Genomic DNA, 17,752 nt, shown 5'->3' with positions numbered 1-17,752 from the left:
GCTAATCGTTATGTTATATTAAACTTTCGCGAAATTTATCGCACGACCTTCTCTCAAGATGAAAAGAAAATATTCATAACAATATTCCTCCATCAACGACCACGGTATTTACGGAAAGAAAAAAATTTGAAAAAAAATTGCAAATTTCGCAAAGAGTTCGTTATATGTTCTACAAGAAAGAATCACCTTTACGCTGGGATTCTGATTTAAAGTTTAAACTCTGTTTTGTTGAAACGACAGGGACTGCGGGTTTGAGGATGCGGCGGAGGCAAAGTCTGCCTCAAGTGAAGAAATTTATTCAAAGTTCACAGCTGCTTTTTACGCAAAGAAATATCGCCGTTACGGCGATTCTCATTATGCCGTATACCGGATTCCCTTGACGACGGTTTCCTCGGTCATAACTGCGGGGTACCTACTTTAGCCTGTTTCCGGGGGCGGGAGGGAGGAGGAATGCTTCTCGCGAATAGAACAGCTCGCGCGTTACGGAGGAAAATGTATAAGGTGTAATATAAGATTGTCGGCGAAGCGAGTGCCGAAACAATCCGACGTGTAGATATCGGTGTTTGCCAACAACAATTTCACTTCCGCCGGCGGATCCGCAAGACGTAATTTGGAGGATAGAACCGCCCTCTGAATCTCCGTAAACCATCCGGAATAGGTCCGCAGGTATAGATAGATTCGATTGCGCCGTGTTATATACCGGCGACAGGAAAGAAAATGGAAACCTGCAACGAAGTATCGAGAACTAGTCTACGACGACATTAGCCGCACCCCCCGCAGACATTTCCAAGTATCGAGTAAACTTTTTCTCGAATTGCCAATTCCCTATTTCGCTATCAATCCCGATCGGTCGTATCAAGATCAAACTTTGAATGTGGGCAAGTCGACTAGCCCGAGCTTTTCGTATTTAGTTTTTTTCATTTTTATTTTTATTTTTTGTTTCATACTTACCCATTTTATTCCAGTCGACACTGCTAACGGAATGAAAAATTGCTTCATTTATACTACGAATCGTGCGCTTGACACGCGTAATGCGAGTAACGAGGGGCGTGGAATTTTCTAACACGTTGTTTCGTTGAACCGCGTTTGTTCGATTCGAAAAGATTTGTCTTTTTTTCTGCTTGTGCGAATCTTCGTATAAATTTTTACGGTGACGGTAGAAACTGAATATCGTGCCGATGAAAATAATCAGTGAATATATTTCATCTCTGAAAAGATAAAATCGGTTCCATCAACCAGCTGAAATACATTTTTCGCAACTTGTCAACGCTTCGGAGTTTTCCCTGTCCCTCTATATTATGTACATACACCTTTCCGGGGATAAGAAAAATTCGAGATATTTTATACCCGCTGATAAATTACTAAATTCGTCCCTAACAATGTATTGTTGAAAACTCGCAGCCTGATGGGCATGCGGTTTCGAGTCGACGAAACAAGTGCGCTTCGCAAGTAGATAAAGTTTTTTAATGAAGTTTCACTCGGAGTCCGGGCGGTTTGCTGATTTTATGTACCGCGCGGCTAACAATATTCATACCCCACGCTATGAAAGTCGTTGAAGTTTATATTTGCAAATTGTTATCACAACGATGATCGAATTTAGGTTTAATATACGCGATTGACGAAATAGGGAATAAATTATAATATTTTCGGTGTAGAAGTTAGGCTACATCATAATCTGCATTAAATAATTAAGGTAAAAAAAAAAAAAAAAAAAAAAAAATTAGCGTACCGCGAACATCTCAAGTAAAATTCAAATTTCTTACGCGAGCTTTTTATTGTGTCTTTCAAACTCCGTGAGGACAAAAACGAGGAGGCTGCTTTTGTTCTTGAGATCTTCCAGCTGTGCACCCCAGCGGTGTCGTCTTTGGTGGAATAGCACGCAGTTCCGCTAGACTGCATTTTGCCACCGACTGAAAATATGTCCGTACACAGCTGCACCATACAAGAGAACCGAGATTGGAAAACACGGAAGTAACACTTGGCAGGAAAAAAAAAAAAACTTTAAACTTGGTTCTTACGTATTTCCAGGCATTTTCGATGTTTCCCCGTTTTCGTAGCACGTCGCACATTCTTACTAGAGACAAGAGGGAAAAAGTAGCACTTTTTTTGTAATAACATAAAATCTCTTCTAGATCCTCACCATATTTTGACGCGATGTGTTTTCGTTAGGGAACTACAGAGAAAAAAAAAATAATGAGTTGGAAGGAAAAGAAAATAAAAAAATGCGGCAGCCGGTCTCATGGCCATCAAAATAGGGTGTAAAATTTAATTTAGTTGGGTCATTAAGGGAGCGGAGAACTTTTAGCTGTCCCTCACCGGCAGATTTTTTCTTACACTTAACTCTCCCTCGAACACTCGAGCAAGTCTACCGTGATGAAAACTTTGTTCTTTTATCTCAGAAACTTCGCGTTTCTTCGATAAATCACATAATGGACACGGGACTCGCATACGTCGCTGTATATCTATATACGTATGTATGCGTATTTACTTATTTCTGCAAATATATACGACGCATTATTCTCTCCCCGAGGCGAGTGACTGTATCTCGACGTGCCTTTTACACCCTCTTCTCGACTAACCCCTGGACTCGAGCTTCTCGGCTGCAGGTCTCGAGTCTTGCCAGAAACCGGCTACGGTAAAGAAGCCAATAATTTTCTGAACAAATAGCCAAGTTTGTTAACTTAGGCTGTGTGTGTAGAGGCGGGTATTTCGGCAAGATGCCACCAGCTCCCCTGGCTGTGGAGCCTTGTTTTTTTTTTTTTTTCATTTTTTCTTCATCCTTTTATAACTTCAGTTCAATTCTGCAGCGATGTTCGGAGATCGATGAAGATCCGCTCTTGGATTCGAAGTGTTTACTCGCTGTTTGACCCGCTGTATATCGTACGAAGGAAAAGCGCCGAACCTTTTTACCTTTTTACGAAGGAAAAACGGCGAGAGAAAAAGAAATACGCACCTCTCCGTTTTCTCTTTTCTTGTTCAACGAGCCGTGCTTGTGCGAAAATCTTTCAAATTCAATAATCCTGGAACGATATTATCCCTGCAGTGGGCCTGCTCTGATTGTACAGTATATAATGCAGTCCGTAACGATTTTTCACCGAATTTATCCGACTCTCGCTAATCTTTTCTCTTTTTCCACTTTTTGCAGCTGGTCAACGGGATTGACGGAAATAGATACATCTGCGAGACGGAAGTGATGGAGGAAGTCGCGCTGACCGGAAGCACGGAATATACGTCACCAGGGAATCACACGAGCAAAAACGCTAACGGAAACATCATTACCCTGACTCTGAAGAACAACCATTTGATCGTCGAAACGGAGGAAAGAGGGGTAAGAAATCATTTGGGAGACGGGAGAAGGCGGATGCTTTTTGCCTCGAACGCCGCAAGCGTCTCTCGATGGTCCTGAATTGCATTTTCTTCCGGGTGTAGCGTACTGGTTTCAAAAACGAAGGCTAGGCCTTCGGTGTAAAACGGCACGTAGCTGCTCGACCGGGCGCTGCCTAAGCTGACCTAATCCAATATCACACGTGTCAATTCACCTTTGACACCGGTCGGACAAGCTCACACTTATTGGACTCCATTCAGGCGAGAAAAAGCAATGGGCAACCAGCAACCAATTTCCCGAGGCAACGTTCGATGCGTTAGAGAACTACACCGGCCCCCGGGGTTGTCTGTATCAAACCTTGGAGGAAAATCATTCGTTCCCTGGTAGAAAACGTCGGAACGGTTTAGTCGAAAATAGAGGCACTCGCGCAGTGAAGGTTTCTCATTTGCCCGCGACCGCTTCTCTGATCAGGTATTCACGGCGAAAAGTCAAGTCTCCAGAGACAAACGTACGTGTGTTTGCTCAATTTTCTACTCTCGTCGGCTTCCGCTGCATCGGATGACTGGGGAAATTTCACCTTTTTCATTCTTCAATCTTGAACCCCTCTTCGGATAAATGCAGAGACGTCGTTCCTCGTCTCAAATGCCTTTCGAACCACGTAAAAATCGTTGAAAACACCGAAGAAGAGCGTTCGAGCACTGCACGAAATTATCTCTCTCAATGTACTTCCGACCCGGATTGTCGAAAGCTGTCACCATTCCCAGGGATTACACGGGGCTTGTCACCGCTTGTCAAGAATCATTAACCCCATCGTAACCCCAAATTTCTTACCCTAATCTCATTCCCCCGTTACCGCCAACGGGGCCGGATCCTCGGGACAAAACTGTGGCGAGGCTGATAGCCCAATGTTGCGTGGGATGTTGCACTAATGAAACTCCTTATAGAGCCTAATGGGAAGTAGGCACCGCTAAGCGAGTATTTTCCTCGAATTTCCGACGAGTTTTCTTCACTTTCAGGCCGTTCAGCTCAGAGATTTACATAATAATATACTGGCCTGCGTATACCTAGTAATAAGGCAATGCTTCCTGAGGAACAGGGTGCTCGGAACGAGGGTGGATCAAGTCCCATCAGGTATTTATTTCTCCGTAATAAACCGCCACGGATTTCCGGGTTCCTTGGACGGTGCCAGCGAACCCAGTTCATCGCTGAATCCACCGTCCCCATCAAGATGTTTTCACGGAGAGGCCGGTAACGCGGTTAACCGTCGCAAGCTAATTAGCTGGCGATTATCTGGCCGGCTGACGAGGCGCAGCGCCTGCAGGCCACTAGAGTGAAGAGACCGAATCGATCAGCGACCAGGCATTGTCAGCGGGGTACAAAGCTCAGAGGTATCTTTCGACGTCCACTTGACGGGACTACGTAACGACACTCTACGATATGTCTGGCGGTGCCTCTTACCTCGGTTCGAGTTACATACCTACCGCTGTCACGACGCGATGCACGGCGAAAATGCAGGATCTATACGACACTTGACGCTCCGACCAACTCATCATGCCCGGCACCTTTCCATTCCGTGCACACACTCCTTGACGGGATTTCACTATACTTTGAACTCCATCATTCACTGCTGTTTTCAAAATGCTCGTCTGTCACGAAATCGAAGGATTGTTGAAGAGATGTTGTATTCCCAGTTGTCAATTTTTACCCATGTTGAAGTCGTTGACGGTCAATCGCACATTTGATGCATTGTCGCTTAAGTCACAATTTGGTCTTTCGTCGTCGCCCGTTTGAAACAATGGAACAGTTTAATTAGGTTTCACAGGGTTCATCTTTTGTGCAAACCTGATTAATCATTAAAATCTGTTCAAACTTTCGTAGTTACATGTGCCTACACACACCGTCCCTGGAGCCACACCTGCACAAATATACAGGCGCCCGAGTTTACAGTTCGTAATTGCGCTAACTGAATGACACTCGGCTGTGAGTTCAAAGGAAACTCAATTAGCTCGACGGATCTTGGAAGAAATTGCTTCCACTCCCCGAGAAAACGGCTTTAGCTATGTTCCGCACCCTATTCCACGAGGATAATCACGTAAGACGCATTGTCACCGCGCGAATCGTTTGACTTTTGAGTATGGACGAGCATTGGTAACTTTCATACAGCTGTCAACTCTCGTCTGAAATTCCTACAGCTACCGTAGTGCAAAATCTTATGCGACGTTCGTACTAAGCACGAATATCTCCAACGTAACGATGTCCTTCCGAAGATACGTTATGCTGTCTTCCTGTGACGAGGTGAACTTTTATTCGCTCGACTCCGGGCGATAAGCGTGACGTCATTACCGCTTACGGCCTTCTAACGACTTCGAGATACCCTACATTTGGCTCCAAGGCTCGAAGATGCGCGCTAGGACACGTGAAAAAATGACACAGCCGACGAGTAGTTTTCCCATTTATGCGTATCTCTCCATCTCTAGTATTTGACTCCAACGCATTTTCAGCTCACGATGGAGGACACGAACAATCACAAGTACAACGACGGTGGATGCTCGTTTATCGTCGAGGTGCAACCCGAATACCAGAGTGACGAAGCCGATGCGAACAAGGGATCGGCGGACGACGTCAGACCCACCGTCACCGATCAGCAGGCTCTTGTCCACCGCGAAGAAGCCGCCGACGATCGTCATAATGCTGGTAAGTTGATAAAAATCGACGCGACTCCCGTAGTTTGCAGTCCCTTAATCGGGAACGACGACTCTTGCGACGTTCGCGAAATGCATTCGGTGATTTTCAGAATTGGAGAACACGAAGATCTTCGGGAGCACGAACACCGGCCTATCCCAATCCGACTTGTCGGTATCGAGTCCCGGATCAGCGAACCCGAGCTACTGTTACGGGAACCAGCTGGAGTACCAATCGGGTCACTTTGGGTACCCGGTCTACGCGGGTTACGAGACTGACGATCCGGCAAACAGGCATGCCGGGGAATTGGAGGGCGGCTCGAAGTGGGTGGAGTTCGAGAAATCCCCGGACGTGGACCAGACTTTGGTAGACGAACCGAAGTCAATGAGCTTCGAAAAGAACGGGGAGTTTGAGGAGCACAGCGTGAGTGCACTGGTCGGATTAATTTGAATGAAATATTCAGAAGCTCCTGACCCCGTTTAACACGGATCGGCTACCGCGGCTACCGCGGTGGTAAACTGGCGAAACGATCAATACCCGGGGCAGTTCCCTAAATTTACACCTCTCCTTTCAGGTACAGATGACACTGGAGAAACAGAGCCACGTCGAGTACTCGACGGACTCGACGAGCTCGTCGATGGAGCACCAGGACTCGACGGACGCGAGCAATTCTACGGACACGGTCAAGTCGAACCCGAATTTGCAGGTTAACGGCTCGACTCCGAACAAGCTCGAGTTAATGGAGCAGAAGGCGTTGTCGATAGAGTTTTGCAGACCAGAAACAACGAAGCCGATTATAACCGGGGCTCTCCTTAAGGAGGATACCCAGGAGGACACCTTCCAAGAGCAGCAGCGGAAGCTGGGAAACGGCACCCTGACACCCGACCACAAGAAGGAGGAATCACCGAGAGAACAGAGGGCCGAAAGCGCCGCGACCTTCGTCCCGTCCCACAGACGATCGGGGAGCATACCGCCCCGACTGATCGAGGAGAACCTGGAGCTGGAGAGGAAGAAGTCCCTCGACATATACAGCCAGATAAAAACTACGACGAAGAACATGCTGCCCGGTCTCAGTCCGAAGTTCGAAATATTGAAGAACGAGGTAAGTCCGATAGAGGAGAAAAGGGAGAGTTAATATCAAGATGGGGGTCGGTAAGGGCTGACCGTCCCTGGTGGCGGTGATACGCGTAGTTCGTAAGGGAGGCGTTTTAGAGGTGTAGGTAAATAGAATAGCGGGTACGCGGTGAAACGCTCCGTCGCTCGGACAGACTAGATGATCAAGGGCGGGGAGCGGAGTAACCCAAAAGGGAGCAATAAAGGGAATTCGGGACGAGTGGACCAGGTGAAACGGGAGCTTTTCGAAAGGCCGCAGGTACCTCGCGTCTAGGGATTAACGACGCCGGGCGTTAACTCTGCGGTTTATAATTCTCCGGCGATCACGCGAAACGTCGCGGTGCCCGTGCGCGGGGCTAGATTAGTCAAATCTTGCGAAAATGCATTCAGCGACTAGCGGCGAAAGCACGGAGCTTTAAACCGGCCTCGACAATGCAGCCTAATGACCGCCCTCTTCCTCCCTCCCTCCCTCCCTCCCTTCCGCCCTTCATTTCTCCCTCTCTCATTCTCTCATTCACTCGTCGAGGCACCTACCCAGCCTTTTGCGGCATATAAGCCTTGGGAGTCGGAAGACTCCGTGGACAACGGCGAGAACAATTGGCTGCTAACGAACGCGCCGCGCTCCGACGACACCCAGGCTCTGTCCGTGTCGTCGTCTCGTGCTTGCGGCGCGTTCTATTACGCTGCGTAATTGTGTGCGCATAAGTGAGGAGCTTTGCTCTTTTGCCAGTACCTGCGGTTTCGTTTTTATTCTTTTTTTTTTTATGTTCTATTTTTTATTTTTTATTTTCTACCTTCTACTTAATTTTTCAACGCCTCAATTCCTGCGGAAGAACAATCGGTCGGGACATAATGGATGGGGGGCAATTAAAGCGTGCAGGTCTATGACCAATATTACGACTGACTAATTTATTTGAAAGGTTGTACGGTACCTACTGGGATCCGACATATAATTCCAACGTCGATAACCAATATAGCGCTGATAACTATGATCAGCTAATCGTTGTAGAGGAATGTAATTACACGAAAAAGCTCGCGCAGGATCCTCGGCTTTTATCTTATCGTGTTGAATTATTGGTGTCGATTAGGAAAACCCTGAAGACTTACCCGGATGATTGAATTATACGACTCTTATTAGCAATCGTAGAATCGTATTCTTTGATACCGGTTGGCGACTTACGATGTATCGGATCCCGCGTCGGCATTCTCGCGAATGACGATCAAAAATACATTTTCATTGTCTCTTATTTTTTGTTTTTGAGTATATAATTGGCAAGGGAAAAAAAAATGTCACTTTTTCACGAAACGGAAGAATAAGCTCCGTGAATGAAAAGTAGAACAAAGAACGATATTGATATATGGAACAAAAAATAATAAGAATAATAATAATAATAATAATAAGAGGGAAGTGAAGGAAAGATGTGAATTAATATTAACAAAAACTTTTAATACACACAATATTTAAGAATAGTTTTTTGCTTTTCCTTCGAGCAATTTTAAATACCTATAATAATTATAGGAATATTGCACCAATGTTAGAAGAGAATTTTATAGCACGATCAAAACCGGCGGATAGTATGTAACAGAAGCGTCTGTATAATAGCAGGTTATACGACGGAATATTTATATTGCTATGTGTAAACCAGTGACTTTAGATTACAGTATCTAACAATAATAGGTATACATGTTATATCTGTAGCGAGTAAGAATTATGACTAAAAATATAACCAATCAGTATTAATTAAAGTCGGTATTATACTCTTAACTGCTAAGATCGATATTATACTAAAATTCTTAAGCAGGCTTAAGGTCACACGACGTGGATTCTAGTGCCAAAATAGTTCCTTAAGATTTTTAAACATAAAACAGTACACGTAATATACATCTATTATTATTATTATTATTATTATTATTATTATTATTATTATTATTATTATTATTATTATTATTATTATATGTATAGTATTATTGTTATTATTATTATTGCTGTTGTTACCTATGATTACAACATTAAATAGCGACATGATTATATAATAATCTACATCGTATAACCGCATAAGTTGCCGGCTGACTACATATATTATGAAAGTTTCAGATTTTATACACTTGCGTTGAAAGATTAGTAACGTTATTATCGCTGTTATTCGTGTATAATTATTATTGTTGTGAAATATTGTCATAAGTACGTCTATACGTATATTATAGTCGAGGGGCTCGGTGACGACGATTACATCCGAAAAATTATAAACAAGAGCTGCTCGCAGTATTGAATCTTCATTTCCTTGGGATCGACCATAAATCTTGAATATAGTAATTTACTTTTGCTCATCGCACAATGGAAGATTGCTCAGCATTGCAAGAATCGCTCAAAATGTATCCAAGACTCCTACGGGTATTGTGATATCCTTGATTCACAATCAGAGATGGATAAATTTCACTATTCGAAGGTTAGAGTAGAGTTTGCTTTTCACTTTGTTCACATTGCACATACCGTTGGCAGAATTCGTTTATAAAGTACATATACAAATATATCTCTGTTTATACGCATAATATTCATATACACTATAATTATTATCTCGTAGTACGTAAAGCTAAGAGATATGTCTACTGTGTGTTTAAATGTAAACTGTAAAATACAATTTTAGGTGTAGAACTGAGTGTAGATGTTGCTGCATCCGCGAAGGCATTTGGGTTATACCGACGTTAGATAGTGAGATACGAGTATGACGGGCGGCTGTAGATTTTATATCGCATAGCTTGTCCTAAACGAGTGATAATTATTATTTCTTCGAATCGCGCAAAATTCTCAGTCACTTCCGCATGTCGTTAATTTCATTAAAACAACTTCAAGTTCGATCTCTCCAACTCACAGCATCATAAGCCACGTGATTGAAATAAAAATGTTACACCTTCTATCGTCTATACGTATTCCCGCCTACGAATATATCCGCGAACGTTCCGTTTAACAATAAAAGTGTATTTATTTCCAGCCGGCAATATCTAGCTCGCGAAGCTTTAACTAATTAGTACGATATTGAATTTTTCAGAATTTCTTTTCTTGCTAGTATTTTTTCGGAAGTGAAAGAGATTTTGCACGGAAATATCCATAATTTTTCATTCCCATAGCTATGGTTAATTTTCATTCCGTTTTCTGTCAATTTTCATTATCGACTAAGGACATCGTCGAAAAGTCGAAAATAAAATTGTGTCAGCTATGATCGTAGTCCGTGTAGTTAGACGTAAATTGCACCAACGGAAGGGCGACTCGAAGGCGCGTATTTGAGAATGAGGCATCGCAATAATCGCGATCTAATTTTAACACCGTGATATTCTGGGTACGCCGAGCTGCGAATACATCGTGAAAAAACGCCGGCTCGCGGTATATCTGTAATGGGAGTGTTGTAATATTTCAAAAGTGAAGTACAGACGAAGAAAGGAAGGAAAATACGAACAAAAATTCACCTGTACAACCCTAGCGTGGAAAATATCCACACACACAGGTATACTGTATACGGTATGCATTAATATACAGGCATAGACGTAGGGTAATGATAAAGTTCATCATTTAACCGGGTAAACTTAGTATGTAAACTAAATCTTACGAAACGGAGTCCAACCGCTCCATCACTCAGCCGTTCCACATGATCAATTAATTATAATCTTATCGTTAGTGGGTAATATTAGGGAAGTTTACCGCCCTTCGTACCCCGCAAGGGTTGAGCCGTTATGAAGCTTTTGAGGGGGTATCAGGGCGGCAAGACGCTCGAGTATCGACGGATCGTTACTCGGAAAGTCTACGTCGAAGGAGGATCCAATTTTCGATCATTCGTCATTCGTCGTTGTACGATCGGTTTCTTTGAATATCGATCGATTTAACGAATGACGGTTTTGGAAATTGTGGTTCGCGAACGTTTCATTGGTGTAATATGCAACCGTGAAAAGAAGCGAAGCTATTAAACTCCGGTAATCTTACTATTAGCTAGTAAGCGCAATCGAGTTTCCGATATTTTTGGGATTGTTATACACTTTGCCAATAAATTTTACGCGCGTGCGCGCGACGGTGGAAAACGCTCTCATAAATATCGCTAACGTTTACATTATAACGTATATATTTATAAATTCTGAAGCTTGAATAGCTATATATAATTCGTTTCAATTTTTTAAAACATTTGTGCAATATCCGAGTTATTGCTGTTTTTTTTTTTCGCTTTTCGGGGTTACCCAAGTTTATCTTTGTTTTGGGTTGCTTTTTCTCTTCTTCGTTTTTCAAAAAACGTGACAAGGTATGGATCGAAACTCGAAAGTAACATTGTTGTCGTGCTATTACCATAAATATAAATATAGGGGGAAATAAAAAATAAACATTCATTTCTGCTGTTTCCAAAAGTATACCATATTATACATGTCAGTTTATTTTGCAAAATAAATGACTAAATATCAGTATAACGTTAACCACTCTCCATCTTCGTACTTGATCGTCATTCATCCAACACGACAAGGTAAGTAAACGCATGTACTCTTTCCTTACTTATCAAGAAAGCATGGTACATTATGGGACAGGAGTATAAAACTGTCCTTAATTTTCTAAAAAAAAAAAAAAAATGACTGACGGGTTTTTTTACTTGAATTGCTTCAGCTTACTTGGATGATCCAAAAACCCTTGGATATCTGACCTCATTTTATGGTATTACTGAAAGTTCATCATTTGCATGTGTAGCTGACCGAAATTTTTTTACCAAAGAGAATTTGCGAGGTGAAAAGTATTGTATTATAGTTAAATGTAAGCTTATTACGTCCCATTTAATTTATCGCTCGAAACATTTCACTGTCAGTCATACTTCGATTAAAGCATAACTTTCTCAGTCTCCCCAAAAGTTCTGTACACTTATAATTTATAATTGATATTATTTTATTATTTTCTCCCGACTTCCCTTATAGACAAAAATTTCACTCCGGTTGATTCATTCTCGGAGTATTTTATGAAGTTTTGTAAACAAAAACACGTGGAAGGAAAAAGTGAAAATAAAGGTTCATAGGCCTCCTTATGACTACTCGGGAATTAAATACATAAAATAGTTACTTAAAAAAAATTTTTATTCACGTATCGAGCTCGTCGATGAAAGCCGAGTGTAAAATGCTAAATATTTTTAGCTCAGCATCGGCGCGTTTTCTCGGGTTGGTTATCTTCTTTAATTTTTTCGCAACAATTTGCCCGAATAGATCCTCCTCGGAAGTTCGAACCGAACTTTCCTTGGCGACTTCGTTCGAGCTTTCGGCCTTCCGGGGATTTTCGCCTTCCTCGCCAGTTTTTCCGCTTCTCTTTTGGTGCAAGGTCGACGTCGCCGAGCTGATAACCGGCAGACTAGATCCGTCGTCCTCGTCCTCCTTGTCGTCGAGAAAATCGGACGTCATCTCGCTTTCCGTGTCCAGAAACACCATTTCCGTTTTCACATCCGACGGTGTTGGCCGTTTTTTTAACGTGGACAACGGATCCTCCGCGTTGCTGGCCTCCTTGTCCTCAAACTCATCGTACTTCTCGTCATTTTCCACGAAGCAATCTTCGGACAGACTGGCCTGATCCTCGTAATTGACCTGTGGCAGTTGCTAAGACGCAAACGGTATCAGGATCCGTAATATTTCGGAATTAACTATTATCTTAATTAAATGGTCCTACGAGAAGAACTCCCGTTAAAAAATCGCACAAGGTCAGTAAGTCGTCTGTGCGAATCGTGTGTGAGTTTAGGTGGATTAACACAGCTGGGCAAACATTTTTTTTCATGGTAATATTACACATCTAGGTGTATGTGCATACCTCAAAACTTTTGTTGTCCGACGACGATTCGTTTTCACGCCTGCCGTATATTTCACGACGGTTATGACCTCTCACAAATTTTATGTGATCCATGAACCAAAGGGTTGACAAGTGAAACTGTTGAAAATATATTATACACACGTATGCATAAAAATTAGCCGCAGTGTTGGATACACGAATCTACGATCTCACAATGGCATATCCATGAAATCCCGAAATCGATCATGGTACGTTCAAAAATTGTTGCTTCTTCTTACATGGGAAAGAACAACAAGAAAAAATTAAAATTGTTGGGTAAAATGTTACAGAAAGCGTTTTCATACCTTTCCACTTTCGGCGCATTTTTTCTCTTTCGACAACTCGGCGTGATACTGAGTTCTCAAAATATTGAATTTCAATTTGACGTCCATCGCGGTTGTTTGAGGCCTTACTTTGCACAAAATATCCGCAATTTCCTTGAGCGCCTGTTCACGCGCGAACTTATTGCGGTAGTTCACGTTCTTCATGTCGTATAGAAATTCCCGTTTCTTGTACTCGTGCAACAGTATCGTCAGTTCCGGTTGGGTCCAGATTCTGAGGTGAAAAAATTCTTTTTATGGGGTTGAAATCTACCTCCGTGCAGCCCTTCTCTCCGAGATATTTATTTCTTTTTTTTTAGCCGGTGGGGGACTGAAACTAACCGTTACGACGCAATTGTCTATGGTTTGAGGTGTTTTGAAAAAGCTACCCTAATTACTAGGCTGCCATCCCTTACGTCTATCGGGTAATTCAGATTTTAAAATATCCGCTGGAAATTTGTAGATTCGGTAAACATTCCTTTACCCCTAAACGTCAAGGTAGATTTTGGAGCTACAAGGGTGAAGACCAAGAACCCTACCTGCTGCCGATAAGTCCGACTTCTTCCGCCTGCTTAAATGACTGCGGACCTCTTTTCTGGTGTTTTACGCTCGTGTTAGCGTTGTTCTCCATCGTTTGTCTGTAAAAAATTAAAAACAGAATTAAGAAAATTAACGAGCGTTCACGAGGAGAGAAAATTCTTCTTTTGATTCCAAGAATTTCGCTGCTTGATTATTACTGTCGTATTGCACGCAGTCGACAGTATCAGACAAGGCTGGCTGGTCTAACGGTATCGATGAGCAAATTTGGAATATTATCAAGAAGAACAATTTGTTAATTTTTAACTGGATTTCAATTTCGTTTTTGCCTTTCTTCTATTTCATCACTCCACTTGTATTCATCAGCAAGTAAAGAGCGTGGAATACGATTCCACCGTTGAGCGCGAGACCATCTGGGTGAATTTCCGCAAGTTGTGAGATACTCACGATTTCTGTTCCAAGTTAACCTCTTCGTTGGCAAAAAATTCAGTGACGGGAAATATTTGATATACAATATGGTGATCAAATTTGACTAAAAATTATTAATCTTTGTAGACAAAAAATGATATCGATTACTTCCCAAGTCCGTAAAATCAGTCGAGCACACAACTGTTATACAGAATGAACAAGTTGTGCGATATTCTTGGAAATTATTGGGCGAATATTGCGCCATCGACGGAACATTGTGGAACAATATTTCCCTCGAGGAATACGAGTAGACAACCTGAACAGCTTGCAGGGCTGACATCTGTTGACCAAAAGTCGAAACACCCCGGAACCGTTCTCTCCCTATAAATTTTTCCACTTTGGTAACTCACCCTCGAATGGCTAAGCTTCCTCGAATAATTTCGAGGGTCGTGCCACCCTTACTGTCTGCTGATAAACGCACCGGATAAGAGAAAAGCTCACCTACCATCGAGGCGCTTTACAAAAATGAAAAGAGAAAAAAAAGAAGGAAATGCAGTGAATTTAAAAGGGGTGATTTGATTCGAACGTGATTCGACAGAGAAGTAAAAAATCTTAACTTCAATTTTGGCGGGAAGGCAGCTTTTTGCTAAATTTCCTTAGATCCGGTGAGCTTGTAACGTAAAGTTTAGCACTTTTTGTCCCTTGCGATATTACAATACTGCAGTGAAGTTATCGACGATAGAAAAGGCGGGAATATTTCAAAGACACGTCGCGGATTTTTCCGTGCGTGACATCTGACGGTTTGTTTTTTCACCAAATGTGCAGGGGTGGAAATATATTTCCCGCGGCTACCGACCCCTGGTGCGGAACAGCTCGGTCAGGAAGTATCACTGAATTATGCATGCGCGTTTTTAATTCGGTAATCAATAGTAAAAACCCACCCCCTCCCTCTTTCCCTCTCTCTCTCTCTCTCTTTCACCCTCCCTTCCCCGGATCCTGTCGCCCAGTTTTACGTACACGGATATACAAAAGGGAGGGGCTCGAAGGCTCTTCCGGAAACCAGCCCCTGCCATCCTACCCTAGCCAGGTGTATAAATACATCTCGAGTTTTTTCCACGTTCCGGGAATCTCGCGTACTCTATCTCTCATCTCATTTCTGCGAATCGTGAAAAATTTGATTTTCTTTTTACTTTGCCGCAGGAAATTTTTCGAATTTCACCGCGCGCTTATTTAAAATGCACCCACACATTTTGCAGTGTTATATTTATGGCGAAAATCTTTGTATATTCGGTTATAATCGGCATCGGGATGATTATAGCATTCTCTCTCCTTCTTTCTCTCTCTCTGCAGAGCGTGTCATGTTGTATTAGATTACGTTTCAAACTTCGTACGCGCGATTCAATTCTCGCAAATATTTTTCCCCGTTCCGAACGTTCGCGTATTCGCCGACAGCAGTAGTCGATAATTGGCACTCGTCGCACTGCAGCGGATCATTCGTTGTGGTAATAATAATAACAAGGAACTTGAAACTCTCTACGAGCATAGAAATACACACGATCGCATTACTATGCAGCAATTAGCATCGCTGCCTCGACTTGTATAATACGTATCATTTATTTCTTAGTATATCGGGTAAAATCGTAACCGGAGATGAATGAGTCGAGGCTAACGTCCCGTACCTCGTGCTTTGTTTCGTACCATCGTTCGTATTTTCACTTTTCAGGCACACCTACGCTTTCGCGTTAACACCCGCAATTAAATACACGGCAGGTACGAGCAACTGTAATCAAGGGCTAATTGATAGATTATGTTTATTCCATAGCCCGTAATATGTTGCCATTCGCACGCAAGAGAATCGCGAATGCTAGCTTGCGATTTCTTTGTCAGATAACGGGGAATTTTCGAAAAAGAAATTGATGCCCTTTTCGTGGTGGTTTGTTATTATTTTAACAGAAATTTATAATCGTCGATTTAAAGTTGATCAGCTTCCTTGAATTCATACCTCTTGACTCTTATGATAATTATCACGCGATTTAATCATTAGTTTTTCCTTTACAGTAATGGGACTAAAAAAAAAATTATCGATTAGGTGGAGAATATTTTTTAAAAATTAAAAATGGCGAGTCGAGTTCTCGAAATGACTAGATGACTCGGTATTTTTAGGAACGCAGTTCAAACAGAACCAGGTTTCACCTACAGTTCAAATACTAAATGCATGCGTACGAAAGAGAATAAATCGTTGTTAAATCTACTCAAGAAACAAAAGCACCCCGAAGGTAACCTGATATCTTTTATCTCACAGTATCACAATTTCTCCTGAGAAATCTCTGAAAACCCATCTCGAAATATTGATGGAAACCGAATTCCAAGTAAAGGCATTGAGTTCCACAGAAGAAAGTAGCAATAAGAATTTTTCATACCGCAAAACGCAAAACGGTATTTATGATATAAAAAACAAAAAAAAAATAAAACGCGAAAATCGAAAAGAAAAAATTGACGAATTGATACGAGAAAAATCACTATTTTCCGTATACACGGTGCCATCTTCATCCGCGAGTAAGGATCATGGCGTGCGGGGGGTGATAACGGGGTTCGCGGGTCGCGGGGGGTGGCGATTGGCGAACAAGGGAGGAAGCGACGGAGCCGGCGAGGCGGGGGAGGCAAAGGTACAGATACAACATTATGAAAACACGAATGTACTTTTAAATCAATACCTTTCCCATCGCATTGTGGATACTGGTGGGGAGGCGACCCCGGAATGGCATAACTCGCGGAGCCAGCTGGAGCGTTGGCGTTGGATGAGGCGGAGGAGGAGGAGGAGGAGGAAGAGGAAGAGGAAGAGGAAGAGGAAGAGGAAGAGGAAGTGCGGCGGGCGAGGGGCGAAGGGGCGGAAGGGGGAATAGACAGGAGGGGGTGGTTACATTTCATAACATTAACGAATGCCGAAAGTTCGCGCAGGCTTTTATTGTCGACGCCATTTTTCATTATGAAATATTAAAGCGGTATATCGACATTTTAACGTGTCATTTTACGACGCGATATGCAACGCCCTGTATAGGTCTGTACAATGTGTATAACCAGACCCGTTAAATCCTGAGGGCGCAAGTCCGTTTACGATCGGAAAAAGATAACGTCGTTATCGGTGGAGCCTCGTTGCTTTTGCCGCTGATGCTGATGCAGTCACAACGCTGTGGCTTGTACCGATGGTGATGGATGTATGTATTATTATACGAGCGAGAAAAATCGGCATCTCTTGAAACTCTCTTGTTCCAAATACCTACGCGCGAGGTATCGAGAAGGATGATATTGGGTAAAGATATACCGCGTCAAGTTCAATTCGTGTACCGAAACATAGGTTCATACATTCGTCACTCCGTATCGAGGCAGCATGATTAAATCTCGAGATCCGTTATCAACGAGAAAGAGAAAATTACGCAGCGAGCAGCTGGATGCGTTCTGTATTCTTCTACGTGTTGTGCGCCTAAAGACAATAATGCACCTTGAAAATATACGCGTTTCAATTCTCCTTCGAAGGCG

At 42.7% G+C, this 17,752-nt stretch overlaps 2 protein-coding genes across 9 annotated transcripts in view; one reads left to right on the top strand and one right to left on the bottom strand.

Moving 5' to 3' along the window:
- LOC124213268 (uncharacterized) overlaps positions 1-10,384 on the top strand; it is a 108,036-nt gene extending 97,652 nt beyond the window's left edge. For 3 of the 4 annotated variants that reach the window (XM_046614406.2, XM_046614409.2, XM_046614408.2), the window contains 4 exons: positions 3,146-3,328; positions 5,827-6,019; positions 6,120-6,430; positions 6,582-10,384. In XM_046614406.2, the coding sequence (XP_046470362.1) occupies positions 3,146-3,328; positions 5,827-6,019; positions 6,120-6,430; positions 6,582-7,142 (1,248 nt within the window). In that variant the 3' untranslated portion in view covers positions 7,143-10,384. The remainder of the gene's footprint in view (positions 1-3,145; positions 3,329-5,826; positions 6,020-6,119; positions 6,431-6,581) is intronic. The other variant, XM_046614407.2, reaches the window with a different exon arrangement.
- LOC124213269 (uncharacterized) overlaps positions 10,204-17,752 on the bottom strand; it is a 96,301-nt gene continuing 88,752 nt past the window's right edge. For 4 of the 5 annotated variants that reach the window (XM_046614411.2, XM_046614413.2, XM_069133371.1 and 1 more), the window contains 4 exons: positions 13,810-13,908; positions 13,256-13,505; positions 12,933-13,049; positions 10,204-12,724 (listed from right to left, as the gene is read on the bottom strand). In XM_046614411.2, the coding sequence (XP_046470367.1) occupies positions 12,218-12,724; positions 12,933-13,049; positions 13,256-13,505; positions 13,810-13,901 (966 nt within the window). In that variant the 5' untranslated portion in view covers positions 13,902-13,908 and the 3' untranslated portion in view covers positions 10,204-12,217. Of the gene's footprint in view, positions 12,725-12,932; positions 13,050-13,255; positions 13,506-13,809; positions 13,909-14,254; positions 14,405-17,752 lie in introns of those variants that run through there. The other variant, XM_046614412.2, reaches the window with a different exon arrangement.

Source organism: Neodiprion pinetum, chromosome 2 (genome assembly GCF_021155775.2).
Source record: "Neodiprion pinetum isolate iyNeoPine1 chromosome 2, iyNeoPine1.2, whole genome shotgun sequence".
Lineage (NCBI taxonomy): Eukaryota > Metazoa > Arthropoda > Insecta > Hymenoptera > Diprionidae > Neodiprion > Neodiprion pinetum.
The sequence above is the reverse complement of the archived record's forward strand: the minus strand, read 5'-3'. Positions and strand labels throughout refer to the sequence as shown.